The following is a 22,955-nucleotide window of genomic DNA, read 5'->3' on the forward strand; positions in this document are numbered from 1 at the left end:
TTTCAGAAGAGCCAAACTGGGCAGGAAAGCAGTGGAATATGACACATGTGCCTGTCACTCTGCCTCGTGGGATGGATGACCGATCACCTCAAATGCCTCCAGCCACAGGTATATTCAGTCTGCACAAAGAGGGGACGTCTCAGCCTCTGTTTCCTCCCTGGTCAGACCACACCATCACAGCACTCCTAATGCACCAGAAGGTCAAAACTTGCTCAGACAAGAAATCTGCATGTCATGCTAAGCTGACATTGCAGTGTTTCCACCCATGCAATGGAGGTGATAACATCACCTGAGCTCACTGAGTGTTTCAGGGTAAATTCTGAACACCAAAAATTGCAAGGACAGACCATTCCTTAAATGAAGACTTACAATTTATTATAATTAGAAAAGTAAATAACAAAAGATTTTTGTGTGTGTAAAATTAACAGTTCACTTCTAGTCAGTTTTGGCAGTACTCGGCTGCTCTCCTTGTTCCCAGTAAAATTAGTGCTCTGTGCAGAAGCTGAGAAATGTATCCTGTGCAAAACTTAGGCTTTGTTATTCTTTAACAGTTATAAACAGATTATTTGATTTGTGACATTTTAATTTTCCAGTGCCTTCAGTATTTTATGCCCTGCATATGCTATAATTCAGTACCAAGGAGCTTTATGAGGTAACCCTGAAAACATTAGCAAGTTCACATTTGGTTGTCAGCATAGGTCTATGTAAAATTCATGACTATTTTTAGCATTTATTGGAATGTGCTACTAGAAAGAAAAGGTCAAATGTGTTCACAGGAAGGCAGCATCAATGTGAATTTCTGGCTTGAACCTGTTTCTCCGTTGCAACAAGTGACACTTTCCACCACCTATTCCTGTCAAGTAGAAAAAAATCAGAGCAGCAACATCTGTTTAAGAGTAGTAATTCTGTATATACTTGTAAAGTAAAATATTCCCTTTTCCCAAAATATATTCAAAACTGTGCTTCGCTGTTGAGGGAGGAGAGGGGAGTGTGTTTACACAGTACCTGTACTGTCTGTGCTGTCAATGCTGCAGACAACATTCTCAGCTGATTCTAGCATGAGATACTTCCCTTTAGCAAGAAAATAAAAAAAAAAAGTTTTAAAGCAGTACTCATTGCCCCTGCCCCAGTGGGAAAACTAACTGCTCTGTTTCAAGCCTATTTTTTTTCTGCCCTTTCTCCATTTGTTTAGAAGAATCCATCTTGCAAGAAGGAAGAAAATCACCTATCTGCTCCACGTGGGCCTTCAGACAAAGTCTGGCTTCTGAAAGGAAAATGTTTCCAACACCTCTCCTGTCAATACTTGAGAGGGAGTCTGTGCCCCAGAAAAGTTTGTCTTGTCAGAGACAAAAAAAATTACTTGCCAGAACTAGCTGTTGCTCTCAGATGTGATCTTCTCCCCATTACTAAATTTCACAATAAATGTCTCTGAATTTGAAAGGCATAATTCGTAAGAGAGACAGTCAGTCTGGAGAAAGCAATCTGAAGAACTACTGCACCCAAGCCTGAAGCTTGCTTTCTGAGGGCATTTCACCCCGCATCCCTGAATAAAAACAAATGTGGAAAATACTTATCTTGTGGAACAGAGAGACAAATAACCACCTGTGACACAGGGACTTACTTTCCGACAAGAGTAAGAGGATGTGTGGGGAAATGCAGGAAAAATAGATTAGTTAGGACATCCTGAAGGCTGAATTACTAACTTGTATTATTAATGTTACACAGTCTCCTTAAAATTATCTCTGTGCATGATTTATCGACTATCAAAAAGTATTACAGATAACACTTGCTACAGTTAAATTGCTATCATCACATGAAAAGGTTTATCCCTAGAGAATTTCACTAGCAGAGAAACTAAACTGAATAGGAAAGAAAGCCTAATGTAGGAAAAAAACACCAGGTGGTGTCTCAGATACTTAGGCTCAGCTATTGTTTAATAATGTTTCATTTGCAGTTCTAAGAAATGCCCAAAGTTAGGAAATGGCTTTCAGTGATTCATTTACACATGCTGGCACCCTAATAAACATCACTTAAAAAGCAGGCCCTATGAAAGTGGAGTACTGCAAGTGAGTTACCTGGCTTCTTGCAGCTGAAGGATGACTCCTTTTTAACAGCAGCTAGTGCAAAGGACCGATGTTATATATATACATCTATTTACACCCACCCACCCTATATATATGTGAAAGGTTGGGGGGGTTTTACTGTTACAAAAGCATTAAAAAAATCTACATTTATAATCAAGAGCTTAATCCTACAGCTTATTTCCATTTGAAATCCTAAGCAGTAGTTAAAAGGACACTGGTGAAACAGGAGAAAGAATTCAAAAGGCTCAGTATTCTCATGGGGGTGACGAACACAGCAGATCACCATTGTGGAAAACCCCTGAATATCTGCTACACAAGGCAAGCCCTAAAAAGTCAAGAGTGAGAATACCATTTCCATCATTTCTATCAATCAAGTATCCCATCTTCCTCTGGTTTTAGTTTAAGGTCTGGCAGTGTCAAATGACGTGCTAAAAGCATAGTATCTCCCCCGGCAAACTAAAGACATGCCTCTGGCAAAGGGGTGGCAAATAGGTTTAGCTACCCTGAGGAAGCCCACATTGTCACACCATCTGTTTTCTTTTAAGAAAAAGAACACTACCACTCAGCCTTTCTCCACAGTAGCTTTTCTGTGTGTGAGAGAGAATTTTTTTTTCAAAGAAGTGCAATTTTACTGTGAAAATCTGACTAAGCATTTCTTCCCATTCAAGGATTTTCTGAGTAATGAAGCTCTGGCTGTTAGCCACAGCCTTGCATTAAATATTTGCTGGCCAGTCACAGAGAAAGTTCTTGAAAAGTCTGGTATCTGTGGAAGAGCTGTCCAGAGAAGAGTAATTTCCAGCAGAAGCCATGTTGTCAGGTAGAAGAAAGGTAGTAGAAACAATAGTAAAGCAAAACGCAAAGCTAAAAAAAAAAGGAGCTTTAAGATAAATAATGTAATTGTTAAGAGTTAAGATCTAGTTCACTAAAATGAATGAAACCCTGGGTATTGGTGATACGAGGTGAGAAATTAATCTGAAATACATTTAATGTCAAAATGCATCTCAGACACATTTTCTCTAAGGATTTGGAGAAGAGTTTGATTCAAACTCTTCTGTGAGGAATGAAAAATATTTTAACTACATAAGCTTATTGACGTGCGGAATTAGACTCTATAACTCGAAAGTTATAAAGTAGGTATATTTATTGCGCGCAGATGCACGGGGGATCGCTCCTCCACAAGCGTGCATGCCCGAAGTGAGGAACCATCTCACATTTATACAATGAACAAATGAATATTCAATTAACGCCTATACATATTCGTTACCTAAACCCCGCTTCGTATGTTAATTTGGTCTTGCAGGTTTGTAGGTGATTCATGTTCTTGTGACCATCCGATCTTCTTCAGGTGATTGTGACCACCCAATCTTTTCCAGCAAGGAGACTTAGCACTCCCTCCCTCTAGATAGCATTTGAATGTCTCTCATCTTTTCTTATTCTCTTTTAAATAGCCCCTTTGTTAGAGGAAGAAGGGCAGGCGTCTCCCCTTTGTTAGAGGAAGAGGGGCAGGCGTCTCCCCGTCTCCCCGTCTCCCCTTTGTTAGAGGAAGAGGGGCAGGCGTCTCCTCAAAACTGTAGTTGTCACCGCACCCATGACTAGTCACCATACCCACATTCCTTAAGCAGACACATACAATCACAATCCATGTCCATTATCCCCATTTCACATTATTTCTCCATATCATATGAATCTGAAAATGAACCAGAGAAGAAAAAGTGAGACAAAAATAGAAGACTTTGGAGAATTTCTGAAATTGTGAGCTCGTTCATAAATAGCCAGAAGAACTTTCTGGAGGTCAGAGTGATATGGAGAAATAGTGTGAAATAGGGACAATGGACATCGATTGTGATTGTATATGTCTGCCCAGGAATGTGGGTATGGTGACTGGTCATGGGTGCGGTGTCTGGTCACATAGCCACACAGCTCTGAGGAGACCCCTGCCCTTCTTCCTCTAACAAAGGGGCTATTTATAAAAAGGATGAGAACAGGATGAGAGACATTCCCATGTTCTCTAGAGGAAGAGAGTGCTAAGTCTCCTTGCTGGAGAAGATCGGATGGTCACAAGGACATGAATCACCTACAAACCTGCAAGACCACCACATTCCAGGCAAAGGACTGATAAGCTAATTAACATAGGAAGCGAGAGGAAGCGGGTTTAGGTGACGAATATGTAGAATATGTATAGGCGTTCATTGAATAGTCATTTGTTTCATTGTCTAAATGTGAGATGGTTGGTCACTTCGGGCATGCACGCTTGTGGAGGAGCGATCCCCCGTGCATCTGCGCGCAATAAACATACCTACTTTATAACTTTCGAGTTATAGAGTCTAATTCCGCCGTCATTTCGGCGAGCCAGGCAGGAGGATTTCTGCTCGGCCGAGGGACCAGCTGCGGAGCGGACGCTCCTAGGCGCGCCCCGGGAGATCTCCTCGGAGGAGCCTCCTCTTCTCAGCTGTTCCCCCGGGAGCAGGAGAGAAACCCCTGGATCCACGGGTAAAACGGTATGTTTAGTAACGGGGCGGCTGGTGAGACGCACGGAGACGTCCGGCGCGCAGCGTAGTCCCCAGGAGGAAAGGTACCTTGGGAGGGGGTTTGCTGACCGAGGGGTGGCCGCTAGCGATCTTGAGGGCAGATCGAGCAAACCCGAGGTGACTGCCATTCCTAAAAGCCCGGAGGCCTCGCGACGGAAAGCGGGGGGCGGGACGGAATAAGGCGGAATCTCACAGGAACAAGAGGGACCTCACAGCAAAAGTAAAAGGGAAACTTTTGCGTAGGAAAAAAAAAAAAGAAAAAAAAAAGGGAAAACGTGGGAGTAACAAAATCTTATATAATTCATAAAGATTTGGGAAGCTAAAAACTTCCTTTAGGTTGTCTTAAGATTTGGGGAATTCCTAGCATGTAACAACTGAAATAGCGCTCTGTGTCTTGTTCTATGTGTTGTCTTGTTACATGTTCAAAACTTGGAGTTATGAAATGTATGTTGAAAAAAAAATATTCTGGTAATTCTAGGCAAATAGCCGAAAACTTAACACTCTGCTTAAGACCAGGAAAAATTTGGGGTTTTTGTTTATTGTTTGGTTTTTGGCAATTGTTCATTGAAATGCATACTTTGTGAACTGTCAGTGTTCCTATAGGTTGTACGTAAGTGCACGGTACCGTATAACATACTGCTTGTGTGACTGAGGGCTGCCCCGAGAGTGTGAATGGTGTGATTGAGATGCGCATTTTGATTTTCCGTGTATAGCTTAATTATTTTGCCTAAGTGTGAGTGCAAGAGTGCTTGAGACAGGCGTTTGAGTGCAAAACGAGTAAGGAGCTCCATCCGCGTTTCCGACCTTGGGTGGCTAAGGCGGCCGGAGAAAAACAAAGTAATTAAAACTGCGAAATAGGAAATGGAAGGAGTAAGCCCTGTGAAAAATCGCCCTTGGGCTGTATATTAAAAAATTGGAGGGACATCGTAGGACAGGGTGGCACCGAAAATAGAAGGAAATTGATTAAATATTGTAATCAGTGGTGGCCTTTGTATAAATTGGGGAGTGATGCGAAATGGCCTCAGGAGGGAGGAACGTTAGATTATAACTCTCCTGCAATTAATGTTGTTTCTGAGAAGAGAAGGAAAATGGGACGAAGTATCATATGCAGACATGTTCTTCGTCCTCCAGGACAAACCTGAGTGGCAAAAGGACTGTGGATTAGTACCCCCTCGGGATCCTATGGTACTAGCACTAGAAAGAGTGCGGGATTAACATCACCTGATCTTTGATTATGGCTCTAGAAAAGGACAGGAAAAAACCTGAGACCTAAACTAGAAAGACGTTCTTGTTGAAATTTTTGTGTTAAAAAGCTCAGGTTGCGGTTCCTTCTGTGGAGCAACCAGAATGAAACACGTTGTAAGATAAGAACTTGTACTAATGTATGTAAAACCTGAGGCGGGGCGGGGGAGGGGGGGTTGGGCGGTGGAGAATCAAAGACCTTGTGGGTGAGTTTGTACAAACCCCCGTACCCCCTCGAAGGTGCGACTGAGTCATGCTGGGATGCATGGCAGGATGTTTGCTATTTGCCTGCGAATATGTAAGAACACAGACTTAAAGCAGCAAGGAGCATATTTACATTCAGGGTAAGAAAGAGTTAAAACAGAAGTGCTGCTGCAGAGGCAGGCTTGTGTAACCTGCAGAGCAGGAAGAGCATCTCCTGCCCCGAACCCTTCTGCTGGTGAGGAGGAGGGGGTTGCTGTTGCTGACAATTGAGCAGAAGGACCCGACAATGTCACCCCAATTGCTGCAGCATTTGCAGTACAACAGGACCGGTAACGGCCCCTCTAGGGCAGGCAATGGGTATGAGGTGGAATTTTAGTGAATACAAAACCAACTTATTTGTCACACTTCAGTAAAAAAAAAAAATAAAAAAATAATTTTACAGTTGTGGGAGCTGCTGGCCACCAGGAAAACATCCTGAAACCTTTAAAGTACAAACTAAGAAAACAAATAAGAATGCCAAATTCACCAAAATCTTTGTTGGGATGAGATTTATTAGAACATCTAGACGTTTAAAGAAGGAGAAATGAAAAAAGTTAAAAATGATCAAGGAATTGAAATATTGAGCTTATCTTTAATTCAGCAGAAAAGAGGAAAAGAGGACCTCCCTGAAGTAAAAGAAATTTGTAACCAGGTGTATCTGAAAATAAATTCCAGGAAAGGTGAAAAATGCTTTACCTGTTACAGTAAAAATGATAAGGGGGAGGCTTGCCCAGTTCACATAAAAACAATATCCCTGGGTCAGCAGGGCTGTGGGGGATATCGACAGAAAAACTGAAATAAAATGCACTCTGTAGTAGTTCTACTAATGTAAATCTGTGTGTTTTGCCATGACAGTGACTTGTTATGGGATGTGCAGATGAAACTCCGCATTGACAACGAAGTACAAGGAATAAGGTTGGTCAGGTGCCTCCTATTGATGTGGAGAAATATTGTGAAACGGGGACAATGGACATCGATTGTGATTGTGATTGAAGGGATTGTTAAATGAAAGCTTTGTGGTTCCAGCAACAATTTCTTCCAATAGAGACTCACACTTTTGTGCCAAAATAGTACAACAAGTGAGTACAGTATTGGGAATAGATTGGCAATTACATACTCCTTATTACTTCAGTGTTCTGTTTGATGCTGTCGAACAATGATCAGAGAGCACAATGATAGTTTTTAGAACAGGGGGGATTGAATAATGAGCTACGTACAATGAGTGATGAATGGTATGCTACTTTTTTAGAAAATGATGTGCTTATATGTAATTATCCAAAGTTGGGAGGTGTTCAAGGACCCTTATTGTCAACATGATGAATACACCAAGACCCTTAGCGTCAGCACCACAGATGTACTAGAAGCAAGGTCCTTGGATTCGTTATCTTTATAAGGGCCATCTGGTCCTAAGTTTCTGTTGTGTATATAACTACCTAAACAAGGGATTTGAATCACGCTCATTAGTATATTGAGGAACAGAGTCTGCGCAGAAACAAGAAGGTAAAAAAGGTTCACTGGAGGAAGACTCCTGATCTTCATCCTGAAGACCCCCAGACGACCACTCCTCAAGGACATTGCGCAGGAGCAAAACATGTAAATGAATTCCCAGAATTGTAATGAATATGTAAATGATTTCCTGATGGAAACCATAATTGGTGGAATACTCTCTTTGGCTGGTCACCTTCTGCAACAGGAATTCTTAACGCTATGGTACACCCCATTGTGATCTTCTTGATCAGTTTAGGAATTTCCTTAATACTAACCATTATGTTACATTTGTGGGTTTGGACAATGTTTAAAAGGGTAACACTTACGTATGATGCTTTATATCATTAGGAAGACTGCTTAAGTAAAAGAATTTACTTAGTTTGATAGAAAAGGGGGGACTGATATGGAGAAATAGTGTGAAATGGGGACAATGGACATCGATTGTGATTGTATATGTCTGCCCAGGAATGTGGGTATGGTGACTGGTCATGGGTGTGGTGTCTGGTCACATAGCCACACAGCTTTGAGGAGACCCCTGCCCTTCTTCCTCTAACAAAGGGGCTATTTATAAAAAGGATGAGAACAGGATGAGAGACATTCCCATGTTCTCTAGAGGAAGAGAGTGCTAAGTCTCCTTGCTGGAGAAGATCGGATGGTCACAAGGACATGAATCACCTACAAACCTGCAAGACCACCACATTCCAGGCAAAGGACTGATAAGCTAATTAACATAGGAAGCGAGAGGAAGCGGGTTTAGGTGACGAATATGTATAGGCGTTAATTGAATATTCATTTGTTTCATTGTCTAAATGTGAGATGGTTGGTCACTTCGGGCATGCACGCTTGTGGAGGAGCGATCCCCCGTGCATCTGCGCGCAATAAACATACCTACTTTATAACTTTCGAGTTATAGAGTCTAATTCCGCACGTCAGGAGTACCAAGTGTTTCAAAACTTCCTTTGGCAGAAGCACTAAATCTGCACAGGGGAACAATATGGAAAATCTTCAACATCTTTACTTTGAATGTCACGTGTTCTACACGTTAAGCAGAAAAACAAAAGTTGGCAAAAGCACGTAAAATTATAACAGATCCAGAGTTGTACTAGCTAAGCTGTCTAACCTGGGAATACTAAATACTTCATGGGGGAAAAAAATGCTGCATGTTTCATTCTCTCAATTTCTTCAGTGGAAATGAAAAAGTGGTAATTTTCTACTTAAACCCCACCTGAAATTTCTTGAAGCTTCAAACTAAGAAAGTTAATTCAGAAGCATAAATAATCAAACTTTTCAAGAGGTATGAAGAGAGTAAATTCTGCTTGTAAAAGCATTTATAAAACAGTGTTACTTGATGATTACTAAATGTAACACAAACAATGTAAATGAACTTTCCTCCCTTCCCCTCCTCCCCCCGGCCCCCTTAAGAAATATATTAAAATTTCTTGGACTGTATCAGATTTTCTACTTCAAAAGTAATTTCTCTTTTTCTATCTCAAATGCTCTCAAAAGGCATCAATGATGTTATTGTGGATCAGAGAATGTGATGTGATTCCAAGTTTATCCTATGGGGTATGTCTCAACATTCAACTCAAAAGGAAAAGAATGTTCTATTTATATCAAATCCAAATTTCTGAAGTAACACAGGACTTCTCAGACTAGTCCTGAAATGTGTTGTCCTTGACATAATGTTATTGTATTTTCATACACAATATTAATAGCACACTTTTTTGGAGAAGAAAACTTTACAGGAATTCTTAAATATCCCAATGATATTTTTATTAATCATTTAAATAGACTTGTACATCACACAGAGTTTAAGAATATAATTATAAAAATCAATCGCTACCCCCTTTATTTTTTTTTAAATCACAGAAGAGTTTAAGAGCTGAACATCTTACACAGAGGTGATAGCACTTGGATTTTCTGAGGTCTTGACAATACTAAGTATCTCATAAATGTAATTCTCAAAGCAGAGGATCACAAATGTCATGAGGCACAGAGGCCCTGCTAAAGTCTCCTCCTCATTTATTCTTCCAGAGTGCCTTTCTTTATCACATTACTTGATACACTCACATTTACAATTCTGAGCTGTGCAATCTACTCAACCCATTCTGTACTTCTCACAACACACAGAGCAATCTGTTTTCCCAAAACAAAGTCAGACCATTAAGGAAAGTCTATCAGATTGTGCGAGTATCTTCTCAATAGCTGTATGTAAACAGAAGTCATCAGATCTTCAGTAAATGCAGTTTCTCCTTCAGAATAATAATGAACAGCTTTTGTGAGAAATGTAGAGCCCGTATGTTCAACACAATACCTCTGTGTAATTCCTTCAGAGATTAAACTACAACATTAATGCTTGCTACAAGAGTATTTATATACATAGTCAATTTGTTCCATGAATAGGAAATAACATGATTTATTGGAAGAATAGGTTTCAGACAAACAGGTATTTAGAAGTCCAGTTGGTTATGATTTTATTTAAAGAAAACTAGAGTTCAATGATTTCATGCAACAATATCTTAGATAACCATGACAAGCAGCAGTAGTAGTTAAGGAATGCACTAATTATAGACCTTAGTGAATATACAAAAAACCTCAGCATTATAGGTTATACAAAGACATCTTAAATACTGTCCCAAAATACTGCAGCAGCCCAGACACAGTGATATGCCTTACAAGGGCATAGGAATGTAATTCAGAAATCACGTGGGGACCATCCATTTCCTTTAATTTCACAAATAAGACAAAAGCAACATTCAATTCCACACACTGATGTTTCAAATTATGTCTATACAGTACCTTGTTTTATTCAAATAGTAAAAGTTAGACATGTTGTTCATTCAGTAAACAATTATGCAGTAAATCTGTTATTACATTTCTTCCTTTGTTTTACCTGGAGTAGCCATGTTATTTAAAAGAGGGCAGGTTTGGCACTTTTATACTGATGTCACCAATATTAATATTTCTTGGGATCTCTGGCAGATTCATATTCTTTACAGCTGAAACAGCCCGGGCTGGAGCTCCTGCTAAACCAGCCTGTGTATAAAGTGAGGGAAAATTCAAGTCAGACAAAGCTGGTCACAAGAAGACTCACTAGGAATATACACAGACAGTAACTTTTCAAGTATTTCCATGGTTACACAATTAGAAAGACCAGATGGTAATTGTGTTTGGAATGAAATGGGTTATTTGGAAATATAAACCAGATAGAGAAAACAGTTCACACATTCCTTTTTATATGGTAAAACATGTAATGTTGTTACAGATCTGCTAATAAGTTGGAATGAATTAACTTTATTTTATTTTAATAAATAATTTTAATAGAAATATAGAGGAATAAGAAATATATTTTAATGAAACTAGTAGCTGCACAACAAAAGCTGCTATGAAATCCTCTATACAGCCCTGTACCAAGGCCAAAAGAATAGGTCAGAATCACCTAGTAGGAATGATGAGAACTTAGAAAATAGACTTAAGACTCAAGATGACCGAAGATAGCTGGATACAGTATTTACAGGTAGCCTGGGAGAATGCATTGAAATGTCAGAATGTAGAATTAAAGGGAACTGGGGAGAGTCGACAGGAACAACTTAAGAGTTACCTGCCAAGAAATCGTGAACTTTAGTAAAAGGTAATTCCGGCAGGGGGAGATCGCGACCACCGGCTCATATACCACCTACCCAAATTGTACCCCAGACACATCTCTAGACTTTTCTAACCTTTACTGTGCAGAATCAGATTTGGGAGAAGGGTATGTTAATGATTTTTGGGAAATATTATGATTATGCATGAATATTTAATGAATATGTATGAATAAGTTCTATATATGGTGTCTGATTTTGAAGCTTGGTGTGCGTTGATCGTGAGAGGACTCACTCACGCACCTGGCCATCAATAAAGAAGTGTCTGCTTATCTACATCACATTGGTCTCGATAAGTTCTTCATTCTGAGATGTTGGTAACAATGTCAACTTGATGGACAAGTATGCAGGGAGGAACAGCAGGCTTATCCAAGCGTGCATAATGTGTACATCACAGAACAGACAATCTTGAGGTATTTAAAGTCCAATGTGCTGTGTTTGTCTCTTACCTATTCTAAAAATACATACAGTTCACAGTTGACCAACACTGGTTGCAGGTTCAGAATACGTAACCTCGAAGTAACAAGCTACTAAATGTCAGTTGAACTATATTGCTTATCTAAATGAATACATATATATTTTTATTTATATATAAGTCATTTCAAGGTGGCTTAGCCTAAAATAAAAGGATAAACACCTTGCATTTGCTGGTGATAAAAGACCACGCAGAGAGATCATTTCTATAGACCAAGAGGAGTAATCTGATGTCCCGCATATCTGCATCCCCCAGGGCACACTGGAACGTTACATAATAATGTGGTTATGCCAAATCAAACATTGACGTACTTATTCTGTATTAAAGTCCTCTACCGTGTGTAGTTTCCCTTCATTTAAAGCCAGAGCCTTTCTGTATGAATACATTAAGTTTTACCATACAGAGGTAAGTTCATTACTGACTTCCATTCAGTTCTTCCTTTTAGGTAAATCAACTGCCAAGTTTACACACTAGGGTGTATTACTGAAATGCTAATAAAGGTGATAGACAGCTCAGAGGTCTGAAGACATACAGAACACCATCCTTCCCTATTGCTTCTGAAGAACACCTCTTCAAAACGTTATTTTAAGGACTATCAAAAAAATACTAATAATTAAGTTGTTACTGTATTTGATGCTGCATAGAAAAGGTACAATTCATTTTAAGTATGGAGATGTTTCTCCTAAAAGCTGAGATTCTCTATGTGTATTTAGAATTAGCTGTGTGGTTTTACTTCAGGCTTGCCACAAAACCGCACAAATAATTTGTGTTCTTGCTGGGGAAAAAAATAAAAGGCTTGGAAGATTTTAAAAAAGCTCTTATTTGCAGAAAAAGACATTAATATTCCAAATTCTATTGAATATGTACAAAAATCAACTTTTATTTTGATGTTTTAAAAGCAGGATTAAAAATACTCAAAAAGAATAAAAACCATGAAGTGATTTTCAGAACTACTGTGGTTTTCGAGTGTGGCATCTTGCAGGCCCAGTAAAAAGGAAGAATCCACAAGAAACAAAGTACCATGCTAAGAACTGGTTAAACAAAAGTCTAAACCTGTAGAAATGGAAGGACATTATGAGTGTCAAAGACTGAAGAAACCAGTGCATTTCCAGATAAAAGAATTCTGAGCAAGAAATACAGCAAAACAAAATAAGAACTTCTGGAAAAGTTTGTGTCATATTTGATTATTAAACAATGCTGATAGGTGACTACTGCCCAAACTATAGTCTTTTCAGATCCTTGCTCTCCACTGAAACTCTTTGCAACTACAAGGTGTAATCACTGAGTAGTACACCTGACTTCCATGGTGTCCACCTTGCACTACCGCAGAAAAGGATCCAGACACCTCATATACGTCTCAAATAACAACTCTTACTTTCTGAAGGCTGTCCAAAAAATGCTTTCTCCCTTTTACTACTCTCTTATAAATGTAAGGTCAAGTCAATGTAGGATTTCCCCTTAAAATCCTACCTACTGTTCTCCTCCCTTCAAAACCATAACCATTAGTCAAAAATAAAACTAAATAAAGTTTCTGATTTTGAACTAAGCTTTTTATATCATGTATGAAGATGTTAGCCACAGGAGGATTCCCAGTACCAGGAACTAGAACCAGAAAGCCATGAAGTCATTTGTTGTAACAACGCCCCTGCCAAACACTCATATATGAGACATGCCAAAGTTGGGAAAGGCATGTGGGGGTAGAGGAGAAAGCTTGGAAAAATCTCAAATCTCTAATGCAATCAATTAATTTGCTCTCACTTTGGCCTGACATAATCCAAATTACCAGTTCTCAGAAGTACAGATTAAGTAAAACTAAAAAGGTACAAAAAAGCATTTTCAAAGCCTCTTTTTCCTTGGTTTCCCTTAACATCACCGAATCTATCAGGTCATTCACTTCAGAGGCTGTTTCAATTGCAATACCTTCATGAAGGGGAAAACCTGGACCTAACACTAAAAGTATTCAGAAATGCAAGTATCCAAAATCTGCATCCCTGGATCTGCAGTATCTTAAAGGAGCAGCGTTAGACACTGCCACTTCTTGCTATTTATTAAAAAAACGGTATAGAAAATAGGAAGGTGCTCAACACTGTCCTTTTTATATTTGAGAATTTGAAATCAAGAGGTAAGTACCAGTGAAGTTTTATCACATAAAACAAAAAATGCATTTCCTTTTTATTTTGTTCTTTTAAATTCTATATTCAGTAACTGGAGAAAAATTCTTTACGCAAAACCAAAAGTGGGGCAATGTAAACTGTTTTCCATAGAGAAGATGAAAATACTAATAAAGTAGTAACAAAAGCAATGAATTATACAATTTGTAACTGAAACAATGAGAAACCAGAAAAATATTGGAAGTGACGGACATGGTCCACACAAACAGGCATGGCTGGTAATTCAAAAGAGAGATGCCTTCTAGGTGACTAGGATGGAGATTCCTTACCCTAAATTAATGAAAGTTAATTATTCTTAATGGACAAATAAAAGTTTTAGTATAACTGGTCATTATTTTTACCTACCTGCAGCTATCCTCTTTACACAGACTTACAGTCCCTGCCTCCCGCCCCAATGGCATAGGATTCAATGGAGACACAATTGAGAATTATTTCAAATACCACAATTGACATGACCATTGCCCTTCCACCCCCCCTATACAGTCATGACTTCCAACAGTCTCATTTCACGAGGACCATTCTGGATCAGGATCAGCAAAGATCCCTGACAAAAGCACTACGAATTTCAGATTACCTCTTTTTTTTGCCAGCAAGATTGTCTTCCACTATCATATGCTGGAGTAGAGATTTTCAAACTATTACATTATCTTCTCCTGTAATTCTCTATATTAAGTGGGCTTATAATTCAATGTATACATATTATGCATAATAGAATGCCATTTATCACAATTAATGTCAACCCTATCAAGCACAATACAGACAATACAGTATTTCTAAGGGAGAGCAAACAGTTCACAAAAGATGTCTGATGGATAAAATGACTGAAAAATATTTAAACTCCCAAACTGGGTAACTAATACATTATTTCAAATGCTATTCTATCTGAATGCTTTAGCATTCCTTTTTAGCAGGTGAAACAGTGAACTAGTATGTAGTCCTTCCATTTATTTATCTTTTCTTCTACAGAAAGTGAAAACTGTATTTAGAAACATAAAGGTACTACAAGAAGTACTTCCAGACCACTGTGCTTTTAAGGAGTTTTATAGAGGTACCTGATTAAAAGAGCCATCATTGTAACATTAAGCTGGACAAGTTTCAACTGCCTTTTCTATCAAGTAATTCAGCAGGTAAGTTGGTGAGGTGCAAAGAAAAAACTGTTTCACTTGGAAAAAAACCCAAAACACGTAGCAAGCTTTAAACATGCAGTGAATGATGGAACTGTCTCGTCACAGCAAGCAAATGACTTAAACAAGTGAAAATGAAACTTCTGAAGACATACTAATGAAATTTCAGAAATACAGTACGAATTGCATACAGCTGGTATTACAACAAGCCAATACACCACATTTTTGCCACAGCTGCTTTGTATTCTCAATTTCATTCATTACTGAAAGTTGTGCTTTAATATTGAAATGCTGTAGCAGTTACTACAAAAAATGCTTGTAAACATGTTCATATACTTTTAGAGTGAAAGAGCAATGCCACATATGCAAAACAATAATGCTATTTAAAAGACTGAAATAGACATATTTAATAACAGAACTTCTATTCTACTGGTCCTAATCTATCAAGTGAGAAATATGACCTATTGTTCATTTACTTAGGTCATTATTTATCACTATAGGAATCAATTTTCTTATCATCATCCTTTCTCAGAATGCCCCACTGGTAACTTCACATGAAAGTGATCCCAGCAATGTTTTACTCTTTAGAAAGAAATCCAAATCATCTGGAGAAGTATTGTGCACGTATTTAATATGCAGATACAAATAGGAAAGAAAAAAAAAAAAAAAAGATTCAATCCACCACACCAAACAACTTTACACCGAGCTAGCGATCACTAAAATAAGCATATAAAAATATACAGCCTACTGGAAAACAAAATAATGAAGGCTAACACTTTGCAAAATAAGCCACCCTTTTGCAGATATTTTGGAGGTACTAGGACCTCTCTGCTGCTGGTGTTTCATACCAATGCTTCTTTCCAGAACAAGTATGACTTCAAAGCAGCAGGGTTATGAAATCATGAAAGGATGCAATACATAATATAAAGGAATGATCATGTCCCCTGCTTATGAAGTTAAAGAAATGAACATAATTAGAGAAAAAACAAAATGAAGTCTGCAAGTATATCAAAATGAGGCCAAACAGATAAGACTTAAGACATACTCTTAGAGATTTTAAGCACTTGAATCACAAAGAGAGTAATGGATGGGAATGATTCATTATTTGTTTGTTTATTTTTCATTGCCAGACCCAAAAATAAAAACAGAGTATGTGTAAGCAGAACAGAGAAAAAGAAAAGTAGCTTTGCACAAATAAAAAAAACCCAACAAACCAAAAAACCAAACCAAATCAGAAATTAAGTTTCCTACTGTTCAAATGAAATACAGATTATGTTACAAGTGTTGAGATATTAGGCAGAGGAAGGTCATCTGCTTAATTTTCTTCATGTGCTATAGCATAATTCAAATTTAGGTAAAATGTTTCATACTACCCAAAAATATTCTTAGCGAATACTTTATAGCTTTGTGCTACTAAATCCAATTACAGAATTATATTTGTTAAATATTACAGGTATTACATTATCCTAGAAAGATAATGCAAAAAGAGCAAGCTATTTATAAATTAAATAAACTTCATCTGCTTAAGGTTCCAGCTACTTAAAATACCTATGGTTTGAATACACAGATACTTAAAATGAGTGGAAATGAATTTTGAGTACTGCAATTAACACTGATGGACATTCAAACTGTTGAGCTGAACTAAATGTATCAAACAGCAAATGACAGGGGACAATGACCATAAACTGAACTTCAAATATACATTTTCCTCATCCTTTTCCAGTTCCTTGTTAATACTCATGTTCAGTGATTGCAGTTACCAAGATATCTTAAAGCAAAATCCAGGGATTCAGATTGCAAGGGCAGCAAATGTACATCTGAAGTTAAGTACATACTGAAAGCCCTTCTCATTTCATTTTATGCTTGATATACTTATGGTTGAAAGATCAACTTTGGTATTTCTACATAACCTTTACAAATTGCACTGGTAATTTTATTCTGTATGTATAAAACTATTTGAGTTTGTTGGTTTGCATGTTGGGGTGTTTTTTTTTCCCCTATGTTTTGTTCACCTGATGCTTACTCTGAAGCTTCTCTTTGCAAGCAAGTAAAGGTTTTTTGTCTTCATTTGGAAATACTAAATACTGAAGCAAAGGAGTTCATATTACCTATTTTAGATTACCAGGTACAAAATTTTCCCAATAAGGAAGCTATTTCTATTATGTCATCACATCGTATTTTGTTATCTGTGTGTTCAGTTTTTATTCAGATTAGTTTTGCAGGGTTTTTTGTAATATTCATAGAAGTTCATATTCCTTTGTTTCTTAAACAATGATACAAAGAAAAGTTAAGTTATAAAATGCTGGAAGAGAAATAAAATAAAAAATATGACGTCAATGGAAAGCTAGTAAAATACACTATAGCCAATAAAAAGATGAGGGAACTACAAGAAGAAACTAGCACAAAAAGTAGGCTACAAGGACTAGTATGGGTATTTTTACACATAATTTTTGAGTCTGGCCTACATAATTTATTGCCTTTGACATCATTTTGCTTTCCCTTTTTGTTAAAAGTACATTTTTTCTAAAAGTCAGCAATACCTTTGTCTACCTGTCCTGTCTGGGAGACTGAAAGATAAAGGTCTGTAAGAGAGAAGAATGGAAAGAGCTAGAAAAGATCAGGAGGTTCGGAAAAATGAGGTCCAACTTAAAAGTCTAAATCACACGCAGTTGAACACTCCAAATAGAGCAGAGGTAGCCCAGGTTTACCTACAATACTTCCACAGGCTTCAGATAAAATCCCAATGACCCCTCTCCCAAAAATTCCCTCCCTTAATCACAATGATCTTTTTCTTTAGAAGGATTGACCAGAAATCCATTTGCAGATAAACACTAAACTAAAAGGTAGGGAAATGCATTTATGACAACATTTCTCAGGGTAGAAATAGAATTTCCTGTGTAGCCCATCCAAGCAATGTAAAAGCTGAATCAGAAATCAAAGCTAGGGACTCCCTCATAGTGGTTTAAATAATTAATGCTTTAAACAGAGATTAACAGATTCTTTGAGTTGTTAAGTTTGCTCAAATATTTGTGTATTTAATAAATGCATTCAATGTTCTTCACTAAACTCTAACTGAAAGCCTGTTTAGAAACCTAACACATCACTAAACAAATACCTGATGTCAAAAGGCTAAATTTTTATATTAAGGGAAGCCAGGTGGACACAATACAAAATTTAAAACACTTCTGAAAACGTAGCTCAGTTACAACTTTATTAGCTTCATCATTTCAACTATAAAAAAGGCAATTTAAACTTAAAGCAGCTACTTTATGAACGCAAGAATTGTGAGAGGTCTAACAAGCCAAACAGACTAAAGCTAGATTGCTGTGGCATAGGCGGCAGTCCTATGAACTACAGACTATATCAATAGTAATTTCTAAATTTAAAATATAATTTTCTTTTAAATTAAAGAAAACTAATAAGATCCACTAGTTTTGATTTCTTACTGACCAGCATTCAAAAATATCAAGTTGTTACTGATTTGATTTACATGTACTGGATTTGCTTGTATCTTGAAAATACATGTTTAGGAAAGACATGTTGAAAAATTTACGAACTTGATCAAAAAGACAAAAGGATAAAAGAAATAGCAATCAGGAAATTTCTGTGACTATAAATGAAACAAATGATTAATGAATTGAGGAGGTAGTTACCAGGTATTCTGAAGTATCTCAGCATTACAGTAACTGTTAAATTTGAAAAGAAACAGTCACTGAGCTAACAAAAACAAAAAAAATTCATTTGTGGTGAGCAGACTGAAATGTTCTACTCCATCCCAGTCACCAAGTGTTTTACCACTGCTACTTCTTTACCTTCTATAATTCATTGCTGAACGTAAAGGAACAGGTTCCTATTTGCCTTGCATATGGTCTGCGCTCTACTTGTTTTTTTATATCTTCTACCACCTATTTTTATACCAAGAGCATGTTAAAAGAATGACTTACTGATGAATAATGGAACACAGCAAGTATTGCAACAGGCTGCACTGAATCGATGAGTTTCAGTTGACTAGTCAGAGACTGGTCTACAGTTGATTTGGTAACAGAATTCACACAACTAAGAATAAATACCTTAAGTAAAAGCTTTCAGGTAAAACTGATATGCACATAATACAGGGTAGAAAATAGTTGTTCAGTAGGTTCAGCTTTTGGGAGACTATGTTATTTTCCATCAAATAAAGAAGAACATATATATACAGAAGTTGTTCAAATATAGTAAAAAATTATGAGAATAATTCCAAATATTAATCTTTGTGATCAATGGCTCATTCTGGGTTTGAGAAAAATGTTAAAATTAACATTTTGGACACCTACATTATCTACAATACTGTCCTTCTGGATGTACATTGCTAGGCACTGTATCTTATCATATCTAGCTTCTTCCTGTTTTTCATACAGTGTTGTCCTGTTCTTGGATACAGTTTGGAAGTTGTGCAAAACAGACAATTAAATGCATTAAAAGACTTGAGGTGGTGCAGAATTAGGAGAACAGTATACATTGTACCACAAAAAACCTGAAGCATTCATTTCTCTCTGTTGCACTTAAGTGAAGACTAGGAAGTTCTCTTGGTCTTCTCCTAAAAATGTCAATTTACTTCATCTTTATGCCACCTGCAATATTTCAATCCACTCAGCCAACTTCAACTTTAGAGAAAGTCTCCAATTCAAGCAAAGGTTTGTTTCGAAATTTGAGTATTATGCTTCAAAAATCAGATGATGCATTCTTCTATGGAAATACTCTCATCAGTAAGAATCAATCACAGACTTAGCTAAGATGTGCTAGTAGTATTCTGGCTTACAAGACATGTGGTTATGTTAAAGGAACCGTAATATTCTGTGTGATAGCTAAAGCAGTTCTAAAATCCTTTTTAGTCTAAGTTTCTTTCCTAAACACAGATTCAACGATTGTTGAATTCAAAAAGGACTCCCACAACTTAGGTGAGTATCCCTCACCCAGATTGTTACGGGCATATACAGAATATCACTTTCTCACTTGAATCTACTCAACTGAAGACCAAATGTTCAGATTATCAAAATGGCAGAATTCTTTTTTACTTGAAATTACTAAAACTAGGCTTTAAATTTTAGCTAGTCCATTCCAGATCAGTTTATTACTTTGTGTTGCAGTATTAGACACTAAATATGCTGCTGTTTTATTTTAGCTGCCAGAAACATGCTTGCAGACAGATATATGTCGTCTTTGTATACACCCTTTGGTTTAGATCTGATTTCATTTAAGTGTTATAGTCAGTAGTCCAGCATAATAAATACACTACAAATAACATGCCTTCTGCAAGAGAAGCTTAAACTGCGGAAGTATCTCAATAGCAACAGTGCACAGTGCTATTAGATACAAATTGCAAAAACTAATCAGCAGCAACTCTAAGCGATTATTACTTATGATGAAAGGTACGACATCCTAAGCTGACAATAATTGTCAATTTTTCGCATTATAAACAAGCAGTTGTATATAGTATGCTACTGAAGGACAAACAATATCATGTAGCATGCATGTACTACAACTATGTTTTAGTTTAGAAACTACACAGCATGTCACTCTTACCTCAGATTTCTCCAGTTTATTTTGAGCATCTATCTGAGTGACAATTTCATTCATGTTGGTCTCCAAAACCATTCCACCCATGACCATTTCAGCCAATATATTATGGACCTAAAAGAGACCAAAAGAAATTTTTTAAATGTAAAGTGTCCTACATGCACCTTGACAGATGATATATAGATTCCTCCATACAGGAACGCCTGCTTTCTGTAAGTGACTTAATTAATGTCAGCAATTTATTTAAACCCATTTGGGAACAAAGCTTGTAACTTGACGTTCATTTCTCCAGTATCTTCTTCACTTATCAATGCTAGAAGAAACTTTCACATTCATCTTTATTTAAGTACCTGCTTTCTATCCAAGGACTGGAACAAGAATTCTAGTTAGTATCAATAGCGGTAATACCTCTCAGGAGCAGGTTCTACAAGATAAAACAAACTGCTCACAAATATATGTGTAAAAACTACTTTGGGCTACACCTATGAAGGAAGAGAGAAGCAGTGATGCTCACCCGCCATGGGTACAAAGACTAGGCTCAGAAGTAGAATTAACATGCCTGAGCTGACCCATACTTGAGTATGTACTTTTTACGATAAACAGGGAGTCTTCAGCATCCGAGACTAGACTGACAGCTAGGACTAACTGAAAGACTACATAAGCCAGCTGCAGACATTAATGAAATGGGTGTGTCTAAATATCCCTCTTCCCTGCCACCTTGATCTGGGGATGCAAGCTCACATTCATGGATCTCTGCTTCGGAGTCTGTATTTGCACTAAAGACTTTTTAAAAAAAGCATGCTTCCACATACTTTCTAGGAAAAATCCAGAGTTTATATGTAATGTATAATATTTTAATCCCATTATAATTCTGAAAGAACATTTTATTACTTTTCTGATATAAACACATTGCACAATCTGAGACTTCAAAGCAAAATTGTGCTACTATTTTGGATATTACTACAATTTCTCTGTCGATCAAGGATAGAAATAAATGCCTGAATCAAACAATGCCAAAGGCAAGTTGCAGGTAATATATCAAAACCCACTACACTTCTCAATTCTGTGCCATCTCAAAAATGAGATTGAAGACTTGTTCCCCTGAGAAATCATTAGTATATTTCTGTAGAAACTTACAATGAATGTGTTTAGAGGCTGAAAATAGCTCTTCCTCTCTGCCTACTGCTGCTCAATATAGCTTTAAGAATCAAATACTTATGAGAAAGACCAACAATCCTTAGTGAGCCATTCTTATTCCTGGCATATATATGTCCCTCATAACATACCAAGGTAAAAAGCATAATTTCAAAGTGGTGCCAATAATTCTCCTGATTTGTTACTAAGTGGATTTAAAAGCTTTTAACATCACAATCAGCTAAAAGCTAAAGACATGGTAATCTAACATTAATTTACTCCACACTGACAATCCAAATACACTGAAAGACATCACCACTATTTACTGCTACTTGTTCATAGCATAAGGAAACAGCTTATAGCTGTACACAAATAGGAGTTAGCAAATACAGTGTATAGGCTACCTGAAATACTAAAATAAAATAAAATAAAAATTTACATTTGCATTTGGTCACAAATTGGTGAAGAATCACATGAAAAATATTGATTTTCCAGGCAGTTCTCAATTTTACTCATACAGAAGACTTGATAATATAAGCTGATGATGTAAGAAGTTAACTTAAAGTGTTGTTAGTATCAAAAAGAAAATATCAAATATTTTAATATGGAAGCTACTATAAAAAAATTAAGAGACACAAAAATGGTTTTTTATTTTTCCTTAACTAGAAGGTTAACAACAACCACTAACAGCACTTAGAGGACAACAAATCTCTGCCACTGGCGATGGTTATAAAGTATGCAACTTTAAAGAGGCCTGTCTAAAGATGTTATAGAATCACAGTTTATTAATCAACACAGTATTAGATTTGATAATTCCTTAGGGAGTAGAAGTAGACAGATTTGCAGCTTCAGTCACAATCACACTCCATTCCAAGATCAGTGATGTTTTTAAGCTTCCGCACACGTTTAGCAAGCTTTCTTGACTACTCCACAACTTGTAAGCCATGTGGCATTCTCCTCAGAATATAGGAAGACTAGCTAATACAATATGCATGGCCACCAAAAACAAAACATAAAACCTACAAAGATCTTCATAATACATTTATTTATAACAATACATAAATTTATCTGATGATTTTGGTTATATTTTATCAATAATTTACTAAAGAAGTATTTTTCACATGCTATGAAATTTTGGGATTTTTCTGGTTTCTGAATGGGCATTATACAGACTTACAGGACTAACAAACAGTTCATTTCTCCCTACAGAAGTGGAAAATTTTCTGGCTAGTCTTATCTAATCTGAGAATTTACTATGACATGGTTCTT

General features: G+C 37.1%; 1 protein-coding gene across 1 annotated transcript in view; it reads right to left on the reverse strand.

Moving 5' to 3' along the window:
- Window positions 1-9,341: 9,341 nt before the first annotated feature.
- Window positions 9,342-22,955, reverse strand: part of AP3S1 (adaptor related protein complex 3 subunit sigma 1) — a 35,221-nt gene continuing 21,607 nt past the window's right edge. The window contains exons 5-6 of the mRNA XM_055699417.1: window positions 20,559-20,666; window positions 9,342-10,621 (exon numbers count right to left, since the gene is read on the reverse strand). Of these exons, the coding sequence (XP_055555392.1) occupies window positions 10,493-10,621; window positions 20,559-20,666 (237 nt within the window). The 3' untranslated portion in view covers window positions 9,342-10,492. The remainder of the gene's footprint in view (window positions 10,622-20,558; window positions 20,667-22,955) is intronic.

Source organism: Falco cherrug, chromosome Z (assembly GCF_023634085.1).
Source record: "Falco cherrug isolate bFalChe1 chromosome Z, bFalChe1.pri, whole genome shotgun sequence".
In the NCBI taxonomy this organism is placed as follows: domain Eukaryota; kingdom Metazoa; phylum Chordata; class Aves; order Falconiformes; family Falconidae; genus Falco; species Falco cherrug.